The sequence below is a fragment of the Larus michahellis genome, chromosome 7 (genome assembly GCF_964199755.1).
Source record: "Larus michahellis chromosome 7, bLarMic1.1, whole genome shotgun sequence".
Classification (NCBI taxonomy): Eukaryota; Metazoa; Chordata; class Aves; order Charadriiformes; family Laridae; genus Larus; species Larus michahellis.
This window is the reverse complement of record NC_133902.1, coordinates 2,485,276-2,508,133: the sequence shown is the minus strand read 5'-3', so window position 1 is coordinate 2,508,133 and position 22,858 is coordinate 2,485,276. Positions and strand designations below refer to the sequence as shown.

The window sequence follows — 22,858 nt, the reverse complement described above, 5'->3', positions numbered from 1 at the left end:
AATAGCTGAGAGACGGGCTTTTACCTGGTGAAAGGAAGTGTGTGAATTCAGTTAATTCTGGGTTGCTTTCTTTTAAGGCAGCTTGGCAAGTATGAATTCATTTTTGCGTTGGATAACGTCTTAAGCCCTTTGGTTCATTGTACTGGGCTTATTGCATAGCCCCACCTTGGCCTATCTGTAGGGTAGAGTTGCTTTCTGCTTCAGTAAAACTTCTCTTCTTATTCTCTTCCTTGCTTTTACAGCTGCTCTGCTGTCCTTGAATAAGACCTATTGCCCAGAAAAAAATATCCAAGTGTGACAGTGAAAGCTCAAATATGCAGTATTTCAAGCTCCAGACTGACTGATGCACGCTCCGCATCTGTCTCGTGCCTAAAATAGAAGTTCTGCCGATGCCTGAGCCGGTGTGTCAAGGTCTGGTTAGAAGAGACCTTGCACAGTGAGAGTAATTTGTTCTGTTCTGCAAAAAACACCCAGCTTTTGTGTTTCTTAACCTTGCTCGAGGTGCTGCTGCAGCCAAGTCCTCTGTATAGGTTGGGGTTTCTGAGTTGGTGAAGTGCTGAGAGGACTGTGGAGAGGCGTTTTCCCAGTACTGTGTGTGAGAGACTCTGCTGCTTTCCACCCTTCGTTATGGGGCTGCTGGTGGTTAATGGGAAGTTGTGGGCTATGCTGGGATTATTTTTTTTTAAATATGTGGGAAGAAAGTGGTACGGAAGCGCTAGGCATAGCGAGCCTTCGGGTGTAGTGAAAGCCAAACCCCGCTGACGCAGCGGTGAATGTCAGCCCTGGATCACTTCCCACCGTGCCTTCATTCCCCAGCGCTGCCCCCAGGACCGCAGCTGTAGGGTGAGCCCACCCAAAGCAGGGAGCCCACGCAGACCAGACCAAGCACGGCCTCTCATCTGGCCAGACCAAAGGCCTCTCATTCAGGGGAAATGTGATCTCTGCGTGGCAGAGCTATGGAGAAAAGGCTAATTCAAGGGCTGTTGAAGGCAATGTTAAATAATCTGCGTCTGAGCGCCAACTTCAATGGTCTGCTTTTGTTTTGGAAAGGACCACTTTTCTTGCCAGGTCTCCTTTTACTAAAAAGGAAGGGAAAAAGAGCTAATTTGAGACTTGCCTTGGCCAGTAACTGGCACAGGCTGATGTAAACAGAATTGTTTGTTTTTGTTTTTTTTTTTTTTAGTTCTAATAGGTTGTATTCGTACCTGAAGGGGAATGAGAGAAGATGTGGTTTTGCCCCAAAGGTCTCCTGGCCTAATACCACACACTAGCATGGAGGAAAGGCTTCACTGCGGTGGGATTCAGAGGAGTCTGGGCAGAAATGCCATCTCCACCGCAGCCCTGCTCTTTCTGCTGCTGCTGACCCTCCTCCTTCCTCACGGGCTCATGTCTGTGGGGCTCCTTGGCCTGACACACGTCAGTAACCCACTAGTCTTGTATCTTTAGTGGGTGAAAGAAGAAAAACCCTTTGTCAGTCACAAGACTGTATTCCTGTTTGTAAGAAAGTCTCTTCCTTCGCCATTGCTGTGTGGAGCTCCCTTTCTGTGCCGCCGTCTGTGCGAGCTCTCGACAAGCTTTGCAGATGCCATGGGAATAGGGACCTGTGAGAGGGCTGCTGTGTGGTTTTTCTTTTTTTCCTCCCAGGTGTTTTAGTTGCTTTTTAGGTTAATTTCTATTTACAGGCTTCCCGTTTTGCCGTTGCTTCTAAACTCGGGCTGCGGGTTGGTGCTGTGTGAAGAGGTGTTTCCATTTGCTTTGGCTGCTCATTTCCACAGTGTGTCTGCCCTCTGTCCTGAAGTTGTCTTTTGGGACTGTGCTGTGATGTCAGTGGAAGGAACTGATCTCTGATTTAAAACTGTGTGAATTTTTTAAAGCTTCTTCTCAAGGCTGATGATATCCCTGATCCGTGCCGTGCCATGGTCCTGTGCAAGGATGGTCAGCACGAGAGAAGGGGTGATCCCTGGGGCAGGCCAGGCACATGGTGGGGTCTGGTTATGCACACCCACCTGCACCTAGGGAATTCAAGTTGGTCCTTTGCTGGCAGAAAAGTGGCTCTCGCAGATCTTGTGGCAATGCTGACATCCCCAGCCACGCAGAGCTTACAGTGCTAGAAATCATGACAACTGTGTTTCCGCTTTGTTCGCTAACGCAATGCATGTGCTGAGTCAGTGACACGAGGGTCATCATGTGGCTGCAGGGAGCGAGAGGAGTGCTCTGCCAAGTCACCTCTGCCAGACTGCCCCTTTGTCCCCTTCTCTGGTGCGGCTGTGCGGGGCTTTTCCTGGGAGTCTGGACTGGAGAAAGCTAGTCTGAAAGAACCAGTGGCTTTCTGGGTGTGTGCACTGCTGTTAGAGGTGGTGGTGACTTGCATGAATTCCCCTTTACAAGAAACCAGAGAGCAGTCCTTTGGTAAGTCTCCTTGCTGGATGTGAACAGGGTGGCTAGCATGGAGGAACTGGGCACTCCAGGGCTTGTGTTGGCGGTGTGATGGTATTGCTGTGAGATGTGTGGTGAGCTCGTTCCTGCAGGTGTGGTTTGACTTCAAACCGTCTACCTGTTGTCCCCACTAGCAATTAGCTGAGACAGCCTGGACCTTGCTGCGGGCTGCAGAAGGCTTGGCTGCCTGCTGAGCTCCCTGTGAACGGTGCCTGGCACTGGTGCGAGTGTTGGGCAGAGGGTGATTAATGGCATTGCATGCGTTTGTCGCTCAATTCCTCCTTTGACTCAGTCATCACGGATTTTTGTGTGTACGTGTTACAAAATAGAACTTCTGCCTGCAGCTCCTGCATTTATCGGCAGGTGTCCAAAGGGTGCTGATGCTGCTCAGTTCCCATTGGGAAAACTCTGGCTGTCTCAATAAGCACAGGGGCATGGGAGATGGGGATGCAGCCTCTGTGCTGCCCTTTGCCAGGGCAGGCAGAGTCCATAGGGCACGGTGCGACTCATGCCTATCGCTCCATGGGTGTGGGGGGATCGGGAGTGTGCTGTGTTGACCTCAACTTGGGAAATTCTTGCTGCTGCAGACTGCGATCAGATGGAGCCCGGGGATCGGGTTATTGGAGGTGGGAGCAGTGAGCAGCCCGGGGCTGTGCTTGGTCAGCAATCTTCCTTCTCCTTTGCCTCTCACATGAGCAGGGCTGACGCCGTGGGTCGCGGTGTGCTTATGGTGGCACAGGGCAAAGGAGAGTCAAGCACAGAGCCTGGCCACCCATTTTTGGAGCAAGAGTCACAGCCTGCAGCCCTGGTCTGGGACTGGGAAGTCGCATTATCCTGAGATACTTGGAACATCAGGGACATTACATTAAAAAAGGCTACTTGAAGCTCACAAAGAGCCAACTTACTGCCCAAGTCACTTTAGAGCCAAGGCATTTTGGTCACTAGATGATACTACAATGTGACTGTAGAAAGGGAGACCTCCCAGCCGGGTTTTGTGACCGTGATGTTGTGCTGCAGCATGGTTTTTGGGGCATCTGTTGCACTGTTTTCTAATGCTGCTGTCAGCTGTATGCGAGAGAGTGGGGGGAAGGACAGATCTCATCAGGTTGCTGACAGCTTGGTTGTTCAGGCGCTCCCCATACTGTCTTGTTTGTTGTAATACTATTTCTATTTATCTTCTAGTATTGTTAACCCTGTGATGTGATAGCACCTTCAGTCCACATGGAAATAGTGGGGGATTTGAGGATGCCTGTCACTGACAATGCTTCCAGTCCTTTGCTGCAGAGATAGGCGTGAGAATTAGGAATACGTTTTTTTGAACGAGAAGGAAGTGCATCTGTTTGGCAGCATGGAGGTGTGCCGAGAGGGTCCCTGGTGATTGGAGTGATTGCGAGCTGCTGCATATCAAGCAAATTCCCAGGTTGAGGAGCTACGCTTAGATGCTGAAATGCTGTGCTAAAATACAGCATTGCTTGATTGCAATGTTTCAAAATGTTGTGACTTTCCTGTGTGACAGAGATGCCTCACATCTTGTCTGAGACTGATTGCTTTACACCAGATACTGTTGCATAAACAAGGATCCAGGAACTGGAGCCATAATTTAAAGGAAAAAAAAAAAAAGAAATGAAAAACCAACATACCAAGACCGACTTCCATTTCCCCTTTTTTCTTTTTTATCTTGATTGAAGGTACAATAAACATTGGGGATAAAATAACTACCCTTGAAACTGGTATCAGGGGAACTTTTACTTCTGATTCATAAATTTACTGCTTTTTTTTTTTTCTCTTGAAAAAAACCCCAATCTGATTCTATTGGGGTCCTTCCAGAGACTGCAGAATTTCCAGGATAGCTCAATTCCAAGTAAGAGTCAGGTTTTCTTTTCACTTAGAGTTAGAAAAGGACATGTATTTGAAAATTAATTGCTGTGAATGCCCAGAAAATAATTGTTAGAACCAACTAGGTAAGACTGCAATAAATTGAGGAGTAATCTTCTTGTGCTAGGTGAAGTGAGTTAAATAAATAGTTCCTAAGTTATGACAACCCTTTAAAAAAGAAGTGTGAGGTCTAATTCCACGTCCTTTGCCTTTCTCTTGATACATCTCAGCAAATCTTTTCCTGAGGGTGGGGAGCAAAAAGGAAAACCTGTAGCTAAGATGTGGGACTTGAATAATTGAATGTCCAGAACCAGATGGAGCCCATCATCAAAATGAAATCAGTTCTAGTGTCTTTGGTTCCATCACTAGAGAATGACTGTGTCTCCTTCTAGGGTTAGAGGTCAGTATATAACCTTTATGCAGCGGAGGCTTGTGAATGAGGAGACCAAATGAAGACTTTGGTCCGTGCACCAGAGCCATAAGCCTCCAGAAATGGTGCTCTTCCTTCTGGCTGTGGGTGTGGGGAGTGAGCGGGTGGTCCAGCTGCAGCTGGAGGGTTCCCCTTTGAAGCGCTGGAGAGCTGCAGTGTAGTGAAGGCCAGGAGATAGTATGTCTTCCTCCCCTGTGTCTGTCCACGCTACATTCCCAGGAGCTTCCCTCCCGAGGATGCCTCCTTCGCTACTTGGGAGATCAGACCACCTCTGGAGGCTTAAAAGAGCAAAACCACTCCTGGGAGCTCTGCTGCTTTGGGCATGGCAATGAATTGCTGCTGGAGGTGTAGCCCTTGCCTTGCTGATTAGCCCAGGAGCTCATTCTCTTGCTCTGTGTAAGGGCAACTGGCAAATATCCACGTCTGAGCTAACTGGAGCTGGGAGGGGAACTGCTGTGGAGTCAGGTGTATGCAGCCTGTGTGCGTTCCACCCTGGGCTGGCTGCTGCTCACCAAAGACGTGTCTAGCTTGAAACTCTCCTCCACGTGCCGTGTGTTACAAGGGATGCTGCTGCCCTCTGTGCAGGGAGCCTTTCCTAGGGCTTGGCTGCTGCAGGTGCTGGATTTGGTTCTCAGAAAGGAAAGGGGTGCGGCCCAAAACCAGCTTAGTGTGGTCCCCATCAGCCTTGGGGTTTTTTTCATGGCTTCCTTTGAGCAAAGGTTTGTCATTGCCTTATGTGCCATGGGAAAGGACTTGTGAAGGCAATAAACCAGCAACATTTTTCTCCCCCAGTGTGTTCCTTCGATGTCAGTTGCTGGACCTGCGCCTCACTGATTTACTGGAACCCAGCACGGAGGAGGAGGGGGACCCTGCTGGGAGCTGTGCATTGTTGGCAACTAAGCTCCAGTTGTGGAGGCTTTAATTTAACAGTTTAGTCTACAGTTGTACAGAAATAACACCCAGTTCTTGCTTGGCTCTGAGATCCAGCGATGGAAAGCCTGTCAGCAAGGGAGGGAGGACAGGGTGACCTGTCTGATAGGAATGGGCAATTTGCTTGTCTGCAGTTGCATCGCCAACATTTTTCTTCCACTCCCCTGCTTAGTGTCATCACTGGGAACCTAATGGCAAGCTTTGCAGTGGTGTTTTAGTGCCCTTTGTAGTACAATCGCTTGCCAAGTTCTCCGCTAAATTAAACTTCTTGTGGGGCTGGGAGCTGGTTGGGCTGCAAAAATACCCGGTTGTCCTCCCATGATTGCTGCCAGGTGGCTGTGGACTTTTCCCTGCACTCTGCAGGGATGACTTTTATAGCTGGTGGCCCATGGCAGAGTACTTGGTGTTCTCTGGAGCTTTTCCTTGGTGGAGTAACAGCAAGGGCTTCTTATTTGCTGAAGACCTTACCTGGTCTGCCTTGTTAGTGCTCCCTAAGCATCACCCTTTTTTTCCCAGCTCCTGAATGCATTAGCATAATTTTAAACTTTAGTCAGTTTTATTTCTCAGTCCAGGCACAACTTGGAGTTTGCTGCTTCTCTTTCAGCCCCCCCAGGAGAAAGCTGTGTGGGAGCTTTTCTCCAGCAGGCACAGGTTTGCTAAACCCTCCCCTCATGGCCCAGTCAGGGGACATGTCCTTTCTCTCTGGTGGCACCCCCACAGCTCTGAGTCACTCTTCTGTGTGCAAGTTCAAATGTCCATGGTCTCCTGGGTTGGCAGGATGCCCAAGTACAAGAAGAGAGTCACTTTGCCCTTACAAATCAAGTTTTGAGTTAATTATCTGTTTGCTTGGACAGAGCGTGTCCTTGAGTGTTGGGAAGATAATCTTGCGATCGGGACTAGGGTCAGAGGAGTTCAGAGTTTTGGCAGAGCAGCGGGAGGGAGGGAGCGATGGGTGGCTCCCCAGGGGAAGGACAGGGGCCATAGGGTTAGTTGGGGACTTGAGGGCTGGGTGCTTATCCTTGTGCTACTGCGAACTCAGGGTATGGCCGTGGACAAGCCACAAGTCACTTAAACTCTGCCTCGGCAAGTAGAAAAGAGTAATTCAAGGAGATGGAAGTTAAACTGGGGAAGATAGTGGAGGGAACTGGGAAGCCAGAGGCCTAAAAAGAAGTTGATAGTAAATCCAATCCACATGCAGAGGCGGATAGTAAATCAGAAGTATTCATCAGTTGTGTTGTAATGACCTAATGTGTGGATGCTCACAGAAGTACCATGTCACAGTCCTGCTCTGTGGTTTATAAACACAGCAGTAGGGGCATCGTATCACCTTTGGAAAGGAGGGAGGAAGCCTAAGATCTGTGGGGTGACTGGAAGAGTGCGGTCTTCCCCCACTAACACCCCATGGGCTCCGTGGTGAGTAAGGGCTTTAGTAAAGGCTGGCCATGAGTCCCTCTTGAGTCTTGCTGGGGTGTTAGTAGGAGCCAGGTCAGGCTCCCTGCCTGGAATGTGGGGCTGCTCTGATGGTGCTGGCAGAGGGGAAGCAGAAATCACTTCTGGTAGATCAGCATGGATGCAATGGGAAAGGAAAAGCTTGGGAGGACAGTGAGATACCTTGGGATGCAAAAGGATCTCACAGTATTGTGGTGCAAAGCCTTTCTCCAAAGAGTTGTTGGGCTGCCTTGTGCTCCTAAGAGTAAATGTATAGTGGAAAACTGTGCTCTGAATGTCCCTTAATGCTCTTCTGTGGCCCTGCGTGACTACTGGTGTTCACTTTTTTTCCTTGCCTGCAGTGCCTCTGACCATCATGGGGGATGCCAGCATGGAACTGAATATTTCCCCTCCTGACAACACTTCACAGCAAGACTCCTTCTTCAGCATGACGGACGTGTTTCTCATCTCGCTCATCACCGGCCTTTTTACTTACTGGTTCTTCTTCCGCAAGAAAAAGGAGGAAGTCCCAGACCTCCCCAAAATGCAATCAGTGTAAGTAATAACTCTCAGGCAGCACGGAGTGAGTGTAGCTTTCTGTCTTGCTTGTGGTGGGTCCTTGGAGGCTGTGTGGGAAATTCGGTTGGATTCCGGGAGGTCCTCAGGTGATGAGACTTAGTTCCAAAGTGCATTTATCTCCCCTCCTGTTTCTTCTGAGCCGTTCACTTTGCAATGCAGAAATCCCTGCGGAAGGGCCAGGCTGCAGTTCTGCTTTGCCCCACCGTGTGGCCCATATCAGTAATTTGCCTTTCCCAAGCAAGGCAAGAAGAGCCAAGGCAGAAAAGCTGTTGGCTGTACTTCAAAACTCGTAAGGATTGCCTTGGCTATTCCCTGTGCTTTCGGATAAAAGTCATATTTAGATAAATGCGGGGAAAGGTGGGCTTGCTCTTAAGCAGGTTTCCTATTGAAAATCTTATCTACCCTCAGCTATGAAGAGAAGAAATAGTCGTGGGGAGCTGTGAGAGAGTTCCTGGGCATGAGTTGCTTGGCAGCTCTTGTGAAACTTGCTTTGATGCCAGGTTACCGCAGCAGCAGGAGACTGGATTTGGAGAAGTCCTTGTTCCATCCTGTCTTCTGCAAAGGGCTTAGGGGCAGGAGCGAGCCACGTTGGTGCGATCTGGGTGCATTGGCTCATTGTCGCAGTCACATAACCAAACTTAACATCAATTTTCTGCTGGGCTCTTTAGCTCATTCCTTCCGTTTCCTCAGGGAGCATTGGTGAGAGCGGTAAACAAGTTTGAAACCCGCTGCAGCGCTATAGGAGCTGGTGTTGTGGAATACCTTTCCCTTCAGTCTCCTGGGATCTGTTCCCTGCAAGGGTGCAGTTTGCCCCAGAGAGAAGGCCAGCCTCAACCTTAGCCCAGCTCTGCGCTTTCCAGTATTAGGCCTTTGCAGAAGATAGCCACACAACAAAGGTGAATCCTCTGGGTTTGTAAGGCTGGCTGCAAATTCACTGCAGGCCCCCCCAGTCCTGAGTCATTGGTTGTGGGGCCATGCCACGAGGAGGGGAAAAGTGATGGCCGGCTGCTTGCAGTAGGTTCAAGATTTAACGCATGCAGTCGCACCAGCAAGGCGTCCTGCATTGAGTGGGTTTCTCCCCATGGCACTTAGTGAGTGCTGCTTTGGTAAGAAATACCTGTCAGTCCTTCATTTCGAAGTGTTACAGCCTGGTGTGGAAAGAAGCTGTGGCAGGACCTGTCTGCAGGCTGCTCAGACCAGGGTGTTTGGTGATAAAAGAAGGCATTTCAGCAGGGGATTGGTGCTCCTGTTACCCTCTTTGTAAAAGCTACATCAAACACGGCAAGCGGTTGTGGGTCTTATCTCAGACCTGTCCATCTACTTTATGCTGTTCTCAGTTTTCAGGGCTCATTGTCCAGTGTTTGTGTTGTAATTCAGGTCATAATTGAAAAGGAGCAGGTTTGGTCGCATTGTTTCCGCTTTGTGCAGATCTGGTGGCAGAGGTGGCCCTCTCCTCTGCTTGCAGAGCCCTCTGCTTGAAGGAAAGCCTGGGATGGATACCAGGTCTGTTGTGAATCCCCTGGGTAATGGGAAGAGTAGCGTGCAGCTCAGAGCCAACCCTCAGGTGGGCTGCATGCACTGCTGTTGCAGGAGGATGGAAAGTAAGTTTTCTGTCTGAGAGGGGTTTATAAAGGAGAAATATCCCTGGCTGAGGACCTTTGGCAAAGCTCGTGCATGCAGACAGGTGCCTGCAAGGCTAGTAGCAACCCGTCTCTCTATGCCTGCTTGGCTTTATCTTGGGAATTTGTTTTGTTGGATTGGTCAAATACTTTCTCTCTCGTGCCTGCAAGAGCAGGAGGCTCCAGTGCACTGTGTGTATTGGTGTGTGCGGTTGCCTCTGGAGATCGTAACAAGAACGGCTGTGTTGTGATGAGAACTAAGCTAGCGGGAGAAATGGCACTATCAATCTGAAATTAGATCTTGACACGACGCAGATCAACTCAGAGAGCTCCCGTGCTCACCGTCCTTGTGACTGTTTCCACTTAGCACATGCAGCTCTTCCAGAGGCTGTCGTGACCTTGCAGAGAAGTCACGCTGCAGAGGAGCTCGCGAACCCCCCCCGGGTGTGTGTTACCACCTTCTGCAGCTGCGGGACCTCAGCGCGTGGGCTTCTGTCTGAGGCTGGCTGGAGGTTTTGGCTTTGAGCTGACTCACGGTGATTTTGCCTGTGTTTCCTGCGTGGGGTCCGTGCTGCCTTCTCCGTCTGCGTGGGAGGTGGCTGGCAGGGAGCACTGTGCAACTGCTCCTTGGAAGAGCAGCACCTCCCGTCACCAATAACCAGTGGGGAGAGGCAAGATTGTTCCAGACCTTGTCTGATACGATTGCATTTTGGAAAAGTGACAGCCAGGCAGGTGAAGAACAAGAGGAAGCTTTTAAGTAGTTTTTCCCCGTACATTAAGGCTCTGCCATTGTCTGCTCCAGCCCTGCTGTGGTCGTTCTAGCAAGGTGGCCTGAGGGCAGCGTGGGACCCCTAGGCCAAGGCTGTGGCTGGTGGCACATCCATCCTCTGGGACGGAGACAGCAACTTCCTGCAGCTTTTGCAGCATTATTTTATGGGACACTTGGAACCGGGTGGGGAATGAGTGAGGAAAACAATCTTATTCGGCCCCGGGTTTCCTTCCCTCCTGTCATCCTTGAGTCTGGGGTGGAGTTTCCTTTCCGGTGAACAAACAAATCTGCAAGATACAGGATCACACTGTCAGCCATTGCCCGTGGCTAGCTGGGTAGCAAGCTGGTATGGCAGGCAGGGAAGCTGTCCCGGACCCATGAAGGCGGAGGGCCCGCAGCAGGGCTGTTTCTGGCTGAAGTGGAGAGCCTTTACCTTAAGAGGTGTTGCTTTTCTTCAGTACGTTCTCTGCAGCTCTGCTTTGGCTCGTCAAACTGTCCTGAACTGCTTTATCTGATGGTATTGGTGATGGTGTCTTGTTCTGTCACTTTGGCCTCACACTTCGTCTTCAGCCTCGGAAGACTGGAGGATGAAAGTGCTGAACAGCAATTCAGATGCATCACGATGGCTGTGGCTTTAATGGGTTTGTTTGCAACCTGGGAGAGTACAAACAGAGTCTCCGACCTGAACATAGCATCCAGCACCTTGGTGCCCTCCTAGGGTTTTTGGGAGCCACCGCTGAGCAGCATGCCTTGATCAAGCCACGTCAGCTCAGCAGGGTCTCCAAAGGCAATGCCACTGCTGCAGCTGCCCTTGATTGTGGAAGAACAGATGCATGGTCAAAATACCCTGTTTTGGATGACGTCTGTGCTGGGTTCACTCCATGTGGCTCTGCCAGCCTGCATGGCCTGGGAATGGTCACCATCTTGCCCCGACGATGCGTCTCTGGGTTCACCTACTGCTCAGGTGCTTGCTAATTCCTTACCCTCGCAGCCAAGTGCAGCTGTTCTCCTGCCTGAAGCCCCCAGCGGAGGGGCAGAGCCCAGCATATGCAGAGGCTTGCTGCATACAAGAGGTCTTGTACCTGTGCTGTGTACCGCACATGCGTGGGGCAGGCCGGGATACTGCTGACTGAGGATTGCTTGCATTTTGACCGTTTTCAGGCTTAATTGAAACCACCGGAGCAGCCTTCCCCACAGCCTGCTCTGCAGATGTCATTAGGGAGAACAGCTCTCGATCGCCACACAGCCGTGGCCACCATGCTTCCTTATGGTGGCATTGCTGGGAAATGCACTAATTTGTTTTTATTCTTTGGCTGCGCCGCCTCTGCATGTTTCTCAATCACAGATTTCTTTCCTTTCTTGTGTCCCTGCTCCGGAGTTGTGCAGACTGTTGCCCTGGGGAAACGCAGGCAAGACATCGATTGGTACGCTGTGTGTCACCCCCTCCTTTCTCCCCTCTGTCTTTACCATTGTTTGGGGCAGAAACTGGCTTATCTCTATTCTGCAGCTATAGAGAAATCCATTCCCTGGTGCTTGTAGGGCTTCCTGTGGCAGGAATTGCTCCAACTCCTTAGCCTGATTAGCTCTCTTTGCTGCCTGCATGTGTGGGTGGGTGAGAGAGAGACCATCTCTAATTTAATTTAATAGGATCCTGAAGAGAACAAACTCCTTTGAGCTGCCTCTGTAATGGCACTGCCATAGTTACCCGTAGCGCTGCTCACGTAGTGTCTGGAATAGTTTCATTCAGCTACAGCGTCGACTTTTTTTTTTTTAAAAAGAATATATATAAAAGCAGCTGTGATATAAACAGTTTCCAAGGTAACAAGGCTGGGGGAGGGTTTTGTGTCCCGTCCCCCTGCTCCACGCGGATGGGAGAGGGACGTGTGCTGCGGAGGATCCTGGGAGGCTTCATTCTCCACTCCTAATTCCTTTCTGCCACTGCTGCCAGATGTTGCAGTTTCTCAGGACTGCGCGGATCCACTTGGTAACTTCCAAAGCCCCGCCACGAGGATCTGAGCGGACAGGACCACTCCTGCTATGACCCGTGCCGGGACCTTTTGTGCCGGCTCTCTTCTCCTTAACAAAAGGCTGACGCTTGGCTTTAATGCCCAGGAGGAGCAGAATGGAAAGGCCTGCGTGCGTGTTGCTCCAGAGTTAAGTTAGATCCGTCCCCCCACACCTCCCCTTGCAGACAGACACGGCTGCCCTGCGACTCTTTGTCTGCCTTTTCCCTGCCCCGACCATGGGCTGCATGTACTCGGCCCCGCAAGAAGAGGCGGCTGTGGCAAGGTGAGTTAATCTGCCCGGCAGGATCGCTCTGACTCGGAGCATCGTTCCTGCCACCCCAAAGCTGGGCGGAGTGGGGTGCCTCTCCCTGCTGGGGCAGGAGGAGAAGGAAGGGGAGAGGCTCTGCTGCTCCAGAAGAGACCCTGCTGTCAGCGCTCGGTTTCTGTGAGACGTCCAGGCTGCGTTCTTACTTCTGGATGTACGTGTGCTTTTGGGAGGAAAGCCACAGGCATGGGAGCTTTCTGAAGGAGAGGAGTTTGGCTGAGACGGAGACTTTGATATCGTTGCTGAGCTGTCGGTAACTTCCTCCCCCTTCCTTTTTTTCCTCCTGAAATCAAAGTGACAGAGAGCCCTGGGAGTCTCTTGCGCTGTGTGCTCTCACCAAGGGTGGTCAATCTGTACAAGCTAAAGACTTGCTCCAACAATGGAGTTAATCCCCTTTCCCCACCCGTCACTTCTTCTAACTCTCTTAGTCGCTACCCTGAGCTATCTAAGCTGTAAGAGCAGTCGTTGCTGAAAACACGCTTTCTCTTCTAAGTATTCCTGGCTGAGTAGTGAAAATGAGTGTCATGTCTGTCTTCAGTGTCCGTGTTTTTCTGCAGCTCAGATTTTTAAGCCACCCCGATGAACCAGTTTCAGGGACTTGTGTAGCCTTTTTTTCAAAAGCCAGACTCATTATTTCTCCTGTGTCTGAGCCACAGACTGTTCTGAGCCACAGTGCTTCAGTGCAGGGTTGCCTCCTTTGAACATGGACGAGCTCCATGTGCTGCACCCTTTTCTCTTCCAAAGGGAGCTTGCTGAAAGGATCTAAAACTTTTTTTTTCCCCCTCCTTTAGAAGCATTTTGTTTAGCAGTTGACCCAACAACTATTTTAATTGGATCTTAGTTGCGGAGGGCAGTAAACCGGAGAGGTTGACCAGGGAGCCAAAAGCTCAGTGAGAGCTGAGTCTGGTGAGCGGGCTGGGGGCAGGTCTCCTGAGCCCCTGTCCCGACGGTAGCATGGGCTGGGTTTTGGGGCTGCTCTCTCAAAGGGGCTTGTGATATCCCTGTCCCCAACAGGGAACAAATGACATCACGGGGAGACGGTGAACTGTGAGAGAGCGAAGCGGGGGGTGTGAAGCAGCTCTCTCCTGGGAGCACAGCTGCCTTGGGTAGCTTTTTGGGGTAGGTTTGCTTGTTTTCCGTGCATGCTGTATGAGACTGAGTCGGTGCATGGCACCGTCAGCCCCAGTTATGGAGCTCCTTGATACCTTTGGGTAGAAAGGGGTGCTTGAAGTTGTGCTTTACTGAATGTCCCCCACCCTGCTGCGCTGTGTGTGTGTGCTCTCCGCAAATGTCTCAGCACATCTGCAGAGATCCCTCCCTCTGGGCTGCAGAGCTTAGGAAACTGTTAGTGAGCTCTGCACATTCTCACATGGGCTGGAGCCAAAACCATTTGTTTTTTGCCTGGAGGCTTCTCTCTTCCCACAAGAGACCCAGCCTTGCATTCTTCCATTGTGAAAGAGAAACGGGAATGGGTCCCACGTTCCTCCTTCCTGCTACTGAAGCTCCAGCAGGCAAGACAGCAAGTGAGCTCCTGGCACTTCTCCTCCTGCCTTGAGGAGACCCCAGTGACTCACCTGACTGTAGCTAGAGCCACCTCTGCTTGTGGGACTCCCAGGGTCCCCAGGGCTGGGTTGCTTTCACCCTGTGACACTGAAAACCCATGGGTGTGCTTAGGATGGCAAAGCTCTTCTGGCTCCCCGCCTAGTAGGGTAGCCATAGCGCTGTGAGTCTCTGCCTCAACATTTCTGATGCTGCTGTGGTTTGTCCCTCTTTTGAGACAGACAACTGCCTCCCTGTGATAATTCCAACTCCCTCTGTGCTGGAGATCCGTGCTGGGGATGGAATGAGCACAGGAATGAGCCCTGTGGGACCTCAGGCAGAGGTTGCCTTGCTGGAGGCTCTGTGGGTCTGATCAGCTGCATCTGTCTGCCCTGCGGGGCTCTCTGGTTCTGGGACTCATGTCCGGCATGCTGTTTTGAGGTCAGAACAGCTGGTGTTTAGCCCTGTCTGACTTCGAGATATGGTTTAGTGATGGTTTTTGTCAGAGTTGGGTTGATGCTTGGAGTAGATGATCTGAAAGGTCCCTTCCAACCTAGGCGATTCTATGATTCAAGCTTGGGGAATATGCCCTGGGGGCATGGCTCAGGACCCATTCCCTGCCTGTCCTCTGTGGTGGCGGGAAGCAGGGAGCTCTCTGTTCCCTTCTCTCCCACTAAAGCTCGGCCCCTGAGATTTAGCTGGAGACCTGCTCTTGCATCATGGCTCTACGAGATCCTTGTAACCTGCTCAGCTGTGAAACCTCTCAGGGCGGTTGATAAAGGTTTCCTGACACCTAGGGCTGAGTGCCTGGGCTCTGCCTGCGGGGAGATTTACCAGTGGAGGTAAGGCAGGGTGTCAGCTATTCCCCTGTGCTCTGAGAGTCTCTGGTCCGGGGCTGTGTGCAGAGGAGAAGCCCCACAGCTGAGTGACGGGCATCCCTGGGACAGGGTAAGTAAGAGTGGTCGGTGGGGACTTGCACCCCTTTGGACAGCCTTCTGAGATCTGGGACGGTTTGGGGGCTGCTTTTTCCCCACTTGCTTATTCCTGACCTTAAATAATGAACATGCTCATCTGAAAGGCGGTTCCTCCTGTCTTTCAGAGCAGCTCCAGCGAGAGATAGCAGCTTCATTGAGAAGATGAAGAAGACGGTAAGCTGCTTGCTCTGGCTACATGGGGTGCTGGGAAGGTGGGGGAGCTCTTGTCCTTCCTGGTTTCCTCTGGAGACTGTCTAGCTGTCAGCAGGGGGACTGGTTTGGATGGAGACATGTCTGCTGCAAAGAGCATCCAGAGGAAGGCTGTGTGGGCAGGCAGGAATAGCTCTTTCAGTCTGTGCCCGAGAGTCGTTCTTAGAGAAGAAGTTAAAGTGAAAATTTGGTGCAAAAAAATAAGTGTAATGTGAGGTCAAAGTCAGGAGGGAAATGGCAGAAACTTTAAAGTCATTTGCTGGCGGTTGTTTATCTGCGTGGTTTGTTCCCAAACTGTCGCTCTGGAATGGGAGTTGTACACAGAGCTAGCAGCTTTTGACTCTGCTGGACTGGACGCAAGAGGAAGCGGAGGAAGAAGCAGGGGCTGGATATATTTTCCGTTTCACTTCCAAGTAGCTGGCTGGCAGCAGAGCAGGAGCTCCAGTGCTTAGGCGCTTTCCCAAAGCTTAAGCAAGTCTGCTTTCTCATCTAGGGAGTTCCCTGTTTCCAGGAGTCCTGCTGCAGCCTTGGGGCTGAGAATAAATCCTGAGGGTTTATTCTTTGCTTTGGGTTTTAGTCTGACCTGAGTCACCTCTCCGAGATTGACAAGTTATGTTCTTATTAACAGTTTAGCCTTGAGTTTTCTGCCGCAAACCCAGCGTGGAGTCCCATACGAGTGCAGGCTCTGAGTTGCCTTTAGGTTGCAGTTCAGCATTTCTGTTCCCAGGCGTTTCCTTTGTCTCTGACAAGATGCGTTTCCTCCATGCATTTGCCAAACGAGTAATCGCCATTTAACAGGGTTTTCTTTTTCTCTCCAGGGGCGAAACATAGTGGTTTTCTATGGTTCCCAGACGGGTACAGCGGAGGAGTTTGCCAATCGCCTTTCCAAAGATGCTCATCGCTATGGCCTCCGGGGCATGGCAGCGGATCCAGAGGAGTATGACTTGGTAATTTAGCTGTGAGCAGTCTCAGGATAGCTAACATCCTTTTAGTGTCCCCTAAAAAACCACAAAGGACCTAGCCAAGGGACAGTTGCCCTATTAGTAGTGTCATTTAGGGGAGAAAAGGAAATTGGATTGCCCTGAGAGATGCAGGTGTTGGGCTTGATCCTTGCCAGTCAATGGATTTGGGGTGAACACTGCAACACGATTGAAAGAGGAAGGTAGCCTGGAGTGTTTGGGATTGGGAGTCATCTGTTGGCAGCATGAAACTTGCTCTGTGTTCCTTGTGTAGTTAGCATTAAACCCATACTGCCGCAGTCTTGCACAGAGGCATCGGCAGGTTGCGCTCCAGAGTGACCAGCAATCCTGGGCCCTTAAGACCTTGTGTTGAAAATCCCATCGCTTTTCTGGTGGGGCAGAAGTATTGACTTGCAGTCCAGTGAGAGTGGTTAGCTCTATTTCCCCTGACATTTTGGGTGGATTTGGCCTTTTTCAACCCCTTTTGTAATCCGCTCTTTGACATTACGTGGTGCTGTCCTGCACAGCAGGGGTAGCTGCATTGCAGGAACAGGCTTGCCCAGTAACCACGTTGTGGGAATCTTGAGGGTTTATTCTTTCCTTTGGTTGTAGTCGGACCTGAGTCGCCTCTCTGAGATCGACAAGTCTTTAGCTGTGTTCTGCATGGCCACTTACGGCGAGGGTGATCCCACGGACAATGCCCAAGACTTCTACGACTGGCTGCAGGAGGCTGACGCTGACTTGTCAGGTCTCCGATATGCAGTAAGTGGCTCAATTCCAGTTCATGTTGCATTTGGTCAGGAAAGTTGGAAGGCCTCCACTGTGCCTGCATGTGGCTTGGGTAAAGGCACAACATGATGTCTGTGCCTTGTACGCCTGTGTTGGATGCGGTCCCCGTTGTCTTCCTCTACAAGCTTTGTGGACACTTGCAAACATAGATCTGGGGGCTTTAAATGCAGATGTCAGAGTACTCTCTCCACTCCCTAAATCACAAGGGTTTGCTGCTAATGTCTTGCCACAAACAGCCCAGCAGGCATTGAATACAAGGTCTGTAAATGAGTTACAGGCTGATGCTGCTGTTCAGAAGCTAATTGAGCAGCCCTGGGCCAGATCTTCTCCCGCAAATTAAATCACTTGGAGGAGCGTGTAGCTCTTTTCCTGTGTTGAGCTGAATAATTGGCTGAGATACAACCACCTCACCTAAACCCCGGCCAAATTCCTTAGGCAGCATAATAATTGCAAATGAGGAGAAAATCCAGTGCTGGAGATGTTAAGCTGCTCTGTATAAAGCAGTGAGCAAAGATTTGCTGAGCAGTTTGTGGGAGGCAAGGGACAGCAATTAGTCTTCAGGCAGTCCAAGCTCTTACTGGTCCCTTGAGGAGATGGCGCAGGCAGCTCTTGTACGTGCATCCTCTTGACATGCCGGGGGCCTGGCTCCAGGGAGGTGGTGGTGCCTTCTGACCACACTCTCCAGTGGTAGCTTCTTACTCAGAGAGTCCACAAACAGCTGATGGGGAGCTGTGAAAGGTTTGCTGTCTGGCTTCCATGTTCTTTCTTCAGCATCCTTTGCTGGGTGCTGCTACCAGAGGATGCTGGTTGAATTGGAAAAATCCAGCCCCTGCTTCTCCATGCTTAATCAGCGTTCCCTTCCAGGTCTTTGGGCTGGGCAACAAGACTTACGAGCACTTCAATGCCATGGGAAAGTATGTGGACAAGAGACTGGAGGAGCTTGGAGCCCAGCGTATCTTTGAACTTGGGCTAGGAGACGATGATGGCAAGTGAGTAGCGTGGCTTGAGAGGCTGGTCAGAGCTGGCTAAAGCATCGTGGAAGGGACTTTGGCAGGGAGTGAGCTCTACTACTAAGGCAGAAGTAAACTCCAGAGGGCTGTCTGCTCTCTCTCCTACGAGCAGATCCCTGTACACTTAGAACATCCTAGGGGATCCTGCGCCTGGTGAAATCCCACATCAGCTTTAAATGGCCGTAGTTGTATACCTGGGGAGGCTTAGCCTCTGCTTCTGCTGCTAACCCAGCCTGTCTGGATAGGCTCAGTCATCCCTGTGCAGGAGACAAGCTCCATCTTGTGAACTGTTTGTTTCATGGAGGAAGGCAGCAATTTTCCTACTTAGACAATGATGTGATTTTTTGGGGGGAGTTCTTTGGTTTTTGTTGTTTTACCTCTCTGTGCTCACCTGAGCATCCTGCTGGTAGCAGCTTAATCTGGGAAATTACATCAACCAGTGGCTTTGCCTCTAAGGGCTGCAAGGTGTGATGAGACGGATGTGCTGTGTGCGGGAGGCTCTGAGCCCAGAAAAATAAGAATTGCCATGGTAGAATCTGCCTTTTAGGAAGGTGACCTAATGCCAGGAGTGGGCAAGGGGGAGCTGAGTTGGGTAAAGACCAAGCCTGAAAAACAAAGCCTTCCTTGGCAGACCTGGTGAAGGGAGGGGTGGCTGGTATAGCAACAGTTCCCTCCCACCCACTTAATGATCTGAAGATGTTCTCCTGATCTGTGGGATGTACCAAAACTGCCTGGGTCCAAGCGCAAATGCCTTTTCCCATGGTGTAGGGAGGAAGTCCGTAGGGATCTCAAATGGCTCCTCTGGGAATGCCCCTTTGCTCCCCCTTGGGAAAGTTATTGAATCTTTGTTTTGCCCTGGCTAGCTTGGAAGAAGACTTCATCACCTGGAGAGAGCAGTTCTGGCCAGCGGTGTGTGAGCATTTTGGGGTGGAGGCAACAGGAGAAGAGTCCAGGTGGGTATGGGAGCCGGTTCTTTTGGGTGCCAGAGAACGTGGCCACCTTTGGCTGGTGGCTGTGCTGTCAGCCCTGAGCTGCTGTCCCTTTTCTTGTGCGCTTCTTCCCCTTCCAGACTTCAGAGGGGTATGTGGAGTAGAACAGTGAGTGGGGCTCTCTGTACTGAGCCTGTCCCAGTGTGAATCTGACCCCAGCTCTGGATTTCTGTTCTGGATGGGTGACGAGATGGGTTCGATTCCTTTGTGGTTGGCTTTCCTGGGTGTGATGCTCCCAGCAGAGTTGATGTTTCCTCTTGGTTTGGGCTTTCTGCATGGTCTGCCTGTCCCCTGCTCTCTTGAGAGGGGTGGAAGTTGCATTTGTTTTTGGGCTGCAGTAAATCCAGCAAAGCAGATGATGGTTCCAGCTGTACCTTGTGATTTCCAGTTTGACTCTTTTCTCTCCCCCTTCCTCCTCTAGCATCCGCCAGTATGAGCTGGTGGTGCACACAGATGTGAACATGAACAAAGTCTACACCGGTGAGATGGGTCGTCTCAAGAGCTACGAGAACCAGAAGCCGTAAGTGCCAAACCACCCTGGGCAGAGTGTACGTGGGCCAGGCTTTGGCTGATGGATCCTTGATGTTTCTAACAACACCCACTATGCAGGCAGTGTCATTTCTGTAATGCAGCCATATGGCAGGTCTCTGCCCAAGAAAAATGGGCTCAGGTCTCCTCTGGGACTCTCAGGCGTTCCCCAGTTAATGAATCATTAGTGTTTGAGAAGGTGGCAGCGCTCACGTGTGCTGCTTGGCTTGTGCATTTGCAGTATCTATCTTGAGGTCACTCAGAGCCTTTCCTTGCCCAGGGTAGCTAATGCCTGATGGTTGCTTGTAGTATTGTACAGAGATTAGCTGTGTAATTTAATTCCAGCCTGAAATATTTCTTTGAGATGGGACAGTCCCTCCGATCTGTTTTTGCAGCACGTGTTCTTAATGGTACAAAAGCTGTTGACTGCTGGGCTGTGCTCAGAAGGAAAATTACCTGTTTTCTGTGCCAGTGTGAGTAGCAGCAGGATCATAATTTAGTTTGTGCTGTGGTGTGCTTTGAAACATGAACAGGACAGCCTTGTGCTCCAAGCGTGGGAGCCTGCTCTGGAGGCAGAGGGAACATGCCTGGATACAAGCAGCACTGTGAGCCTGCAGGAGAGTAACCCAGAGGGTCCTTTTCTTTCCTTCCAGACCATTCGATGCCAAGAACCCCTTCCTGGCGCAGGTTACAGAGAACCGCAAGCTGAACAAGGGTGGAGAGCGACACCTTATGCACCTGGAGCTGGATATCTCCAATTCCAAAATCAGGTAGTTCCCCATGGGCAAACTGGTCCTCTGTTTTGGCAGGAGCAGTCTGCTTCAGGAGCAAAGAACAAGGATGTGGCACTGGCCTCATCCAGCACTTCAGAAGGGGACCTTGTTCTCGTAATTACTTAACGCTGCCCCTCGGGGCTTCCATACCACATATCAGGTACCCCGTATCAGGACTTTCTCTCAGCTCTTGCACTGCGCCTGGCTGTGGCCCCTGGTGGCCCTGTGCCCCTCCAGAGCTGGCCACACATACCCATCCTACCTGAGCAGTCCCAGCTGCAAGAATTCTCTAGAGTCATTCAAAAAATGAGAGAGTGGATGAGCTGCAAGAGAGGGGCGAGCTGGGGATGGCTCGTGCCAGGGTTTGCCTGGCTTAGGTGTACAAGCACAGGGGAAATAAAGCCCTGTTCTTAAAAACCTTCTTGCTGTCTTAAATTTCTCTTGTGTGTGTTTGTGAGAAAGCTACGAATCCAGGTGGCTTAACGTAAGAAAATACAGCAGAGGTTTTGAGCAGCTTTGCTCCTTGCGGGTCAGGGAGTTGGCCTGTCTTTGCTGGAAGACTGCCCTCGTTGAAGTCTCGGGCAAAACTGGTGATATCTTGGAGGTCCCTTGTAAAGAACCTGGTTCTTAAAACCGTTATTCCACAATGGTCCTTTCTGCTATGACTGCCAGCTCTTAAAGGTCCCTGATTGTGCAGGGACTGTGTAGCAGCTCAGATCTCACTGTTGTCCTGCTGCCCCTTGCACCAGCCCGCTTGTCTTGTAGCTGAGCAGCTCAGGCTTGGGGTGGACGAGAAGCCATGCTGGTGTTTGATCTGCTCGCCTCCTGCTCTCTTGCCAGGTACGAGTCTGGGGACCACGTGGCGGTGTACCCAGCCAACGACTCCTCTCTGGTGAATCAGATTGGTGAGATCCTGGGCACGGATCTGGACACGATCATGTCCCTAAACAATTTGGATGGTGAGTATGGATCCCCCCCTGAGCATCTGTAGTTCTTCAGCTGTGGCCTCTGTCCTTCCCACCAGGGCAGGAGCCAGGTCACCTTCAGGTCCCGTAGGGTACCTCTGGGCAAACAGACATGTCCCGTGGCCACTCTGAATGCAGTGCATTTTTAGCAGCGGTGGCACGGAGCCTGCTTGCTGAGAGCCAGCTGAAGTGGGTCAGTTGTGAAACGTACTTGGTGTGCCCGTTCGGCAACGAATTATGTAACGGCACGCTCCTAATTACGGAGCGTCAGCCTGCCAGAGCATCCCTCTGCCGCAGCAGCCCCAGCGCTCAACAGGGGCCTTCGTGTCTCAGATGCTGTTATTCAGTCCTTGGAGGAGGCGCAGGCTTAGGGACTGAACTGCCAGGAGGGAGCACTTGTGCTGATATAAAGAGCGTTTCCTGGGCCGTGTTCCCAGCAGAGCTGGCTTCTGGCAGGAGGGAGACAGCAGCTGCTGCCCATCTCACTGCGGAAGCAGCGCAGCCTGACCTGAGGCATCAGAGCTGCTGGCCCAGAAGCCCAAGAGCTGGCTCCTGGTTTCCAGAGAGTGAGTGGCTTCAAGGCAGTGCTGGAGCCTGTGGCCCGCTGTGCAGTGTCCCAGGCTGTCTGGCCTCACGCTGTCATTCCTGTCCCTTATGTGGCACTTAGTTTGCTAAACTGAACAGCTCCGGCCTCGACTGCTGGTGCTTACCTTTCCCAAGGGGGCTGTGAGCACAAGTGTCCGTGTCTGAAGGAGACTAAGAACACTTTTGAAGCCAGATCTGAAAGAGACATAAGTGTGGGAGGCCAAATTAGCCATGCAGAACAGGAGTTGGCCCGGGAGTTTGCTGGGTGCCTCCGTGCGTTGGTGTCTTGGGGCAGGGAGCCCCATTGGGGAGCACAGGGTTTGGGTTTTTTAGCTGATAAGCTGGCAGGCAGCATCTGGGAAACACAAAATGGGCTACTGGGAGACGGAGCTGCCCTGTGCTGGAGCTGCTGCAGCGGGGGATCGTGGCTTTTGCCAACAGACTGATTCAGCCCTAGGGCTGCTCTCTCCTCCCTGATGCCGTTTCCCCTGCTCTGTCCCCAGCTCTCATACGCTGCATTTTGCTGCTGGCATGAAATCTCTAACGTAACAGCATGTGGTTGCTGTTTTTAATTTTTTTTTTTTTCCCCTCTCCCTCTTCTCTCCTCTAGAGGAATCCAATAAGAAACATCCCTTCCCCTGCCCCACGTCCTACCGCACAGCCCTGACGTACTACCTGGACATCACCAACCCGCCCCGCACCAATGTCCTCTACGAGCTGGCCCAGTACGCCACGGATGCCGGCGAGCAGGAGCGCCTCCGCAAAATGGCATCCTCTGCGGCCGAGGGAAAGGTGGGAGCTGTGGCCTTCTCAGCAAAGCTGCTGGGTTGAACTGGGTGCTGGGGGATCCCCAAAAGGGATCCGGGGCTGGTGGGCACCTCATGCAGAGAGCTGAGGGAGTGTTTGCCAGGCATGTAGGGAAGTCATCATGCATGTGTCCTCCTTGCCCGCAGGCTCTCTACCTCAGCTGGGTGGTGGAGGCCCGGAGGAACATCCTGGCCATCCTGCAGGACATGCCCTCGCTGCGTCCCCCCATCGACCACTTGTGTGAGCTCCTGCCCCGCCTGCAGGCCCGCTACTACTCCATCGCCTCCTCCTCCAAGGTGAGCGTGCTTCCAGCAGGGACTGAGGCTGCTGAGT

At 51.5% G+C, this 22,858-nt stretch overlaps 1 protein-coding gene across 3 annotated transcripts in view; it reads left to right on the top strand.

Annotated features, from left to right (window-relative positions):
- The window catches only part of POR (cytochrome p450 oxidoreductase), a 31,184-nt gene that overhangs the window by 5,328 nt on the left and 2,998 nt on the right, over window positions 1–22,858 (top strand). For 2 of the 3 annotated variants that reach the window (XM_074593452.1, XM_074593453.1), the window contains exons 3-13: window positions 7,462–7,654; window positions 15,036–15,084; window positions 15,939–16,067; window positions 16,692–16,841; window positions 17,733–17,857; window positions 18,742–18,831; window positions 19,289–19,387; window positions 20,049–20,165; window positions 21,009–21,127; window positions 22,329–22,510; window positions 22,672–22,821. In XM_074593452.1, coding sequence (XP_074449553.1) covers window positions 7,476–7,654; window positions 15,036–15,084; window positions 15,939–16,067; window positions 16,692–16,841; window positions 17,733–17,857; window positions 18,742–18,831; window positions 19,289–19,387; window positions 20,049–20,165; window positions 21,009–21,127; window positions 22,329–22,510; window positions 22,672–22,821 — 1,389 coding nt within the window. In that variant the 5' untranslated portion in view covers window positions 7,462–7,475. Of the gene's footprint in view, window positions 1–2,173; window positions 2,410–7,461; window positions 7,655–15,035; window positions 15,085–15,938; window positions 16,068–16,691; window positions 16,842–17,732; window positions 17,858–18,741; window positions 18,832–19,288; window positions 19,388–20,048; window positions 20,166–21,008; window positions 21,128–22,328; window positions 22,511–22,671; window positions 22,822–22,858 lie in introns of those variants that run through there. The other variant, XM_074593450.1, reaches the window with a different exon arrangement.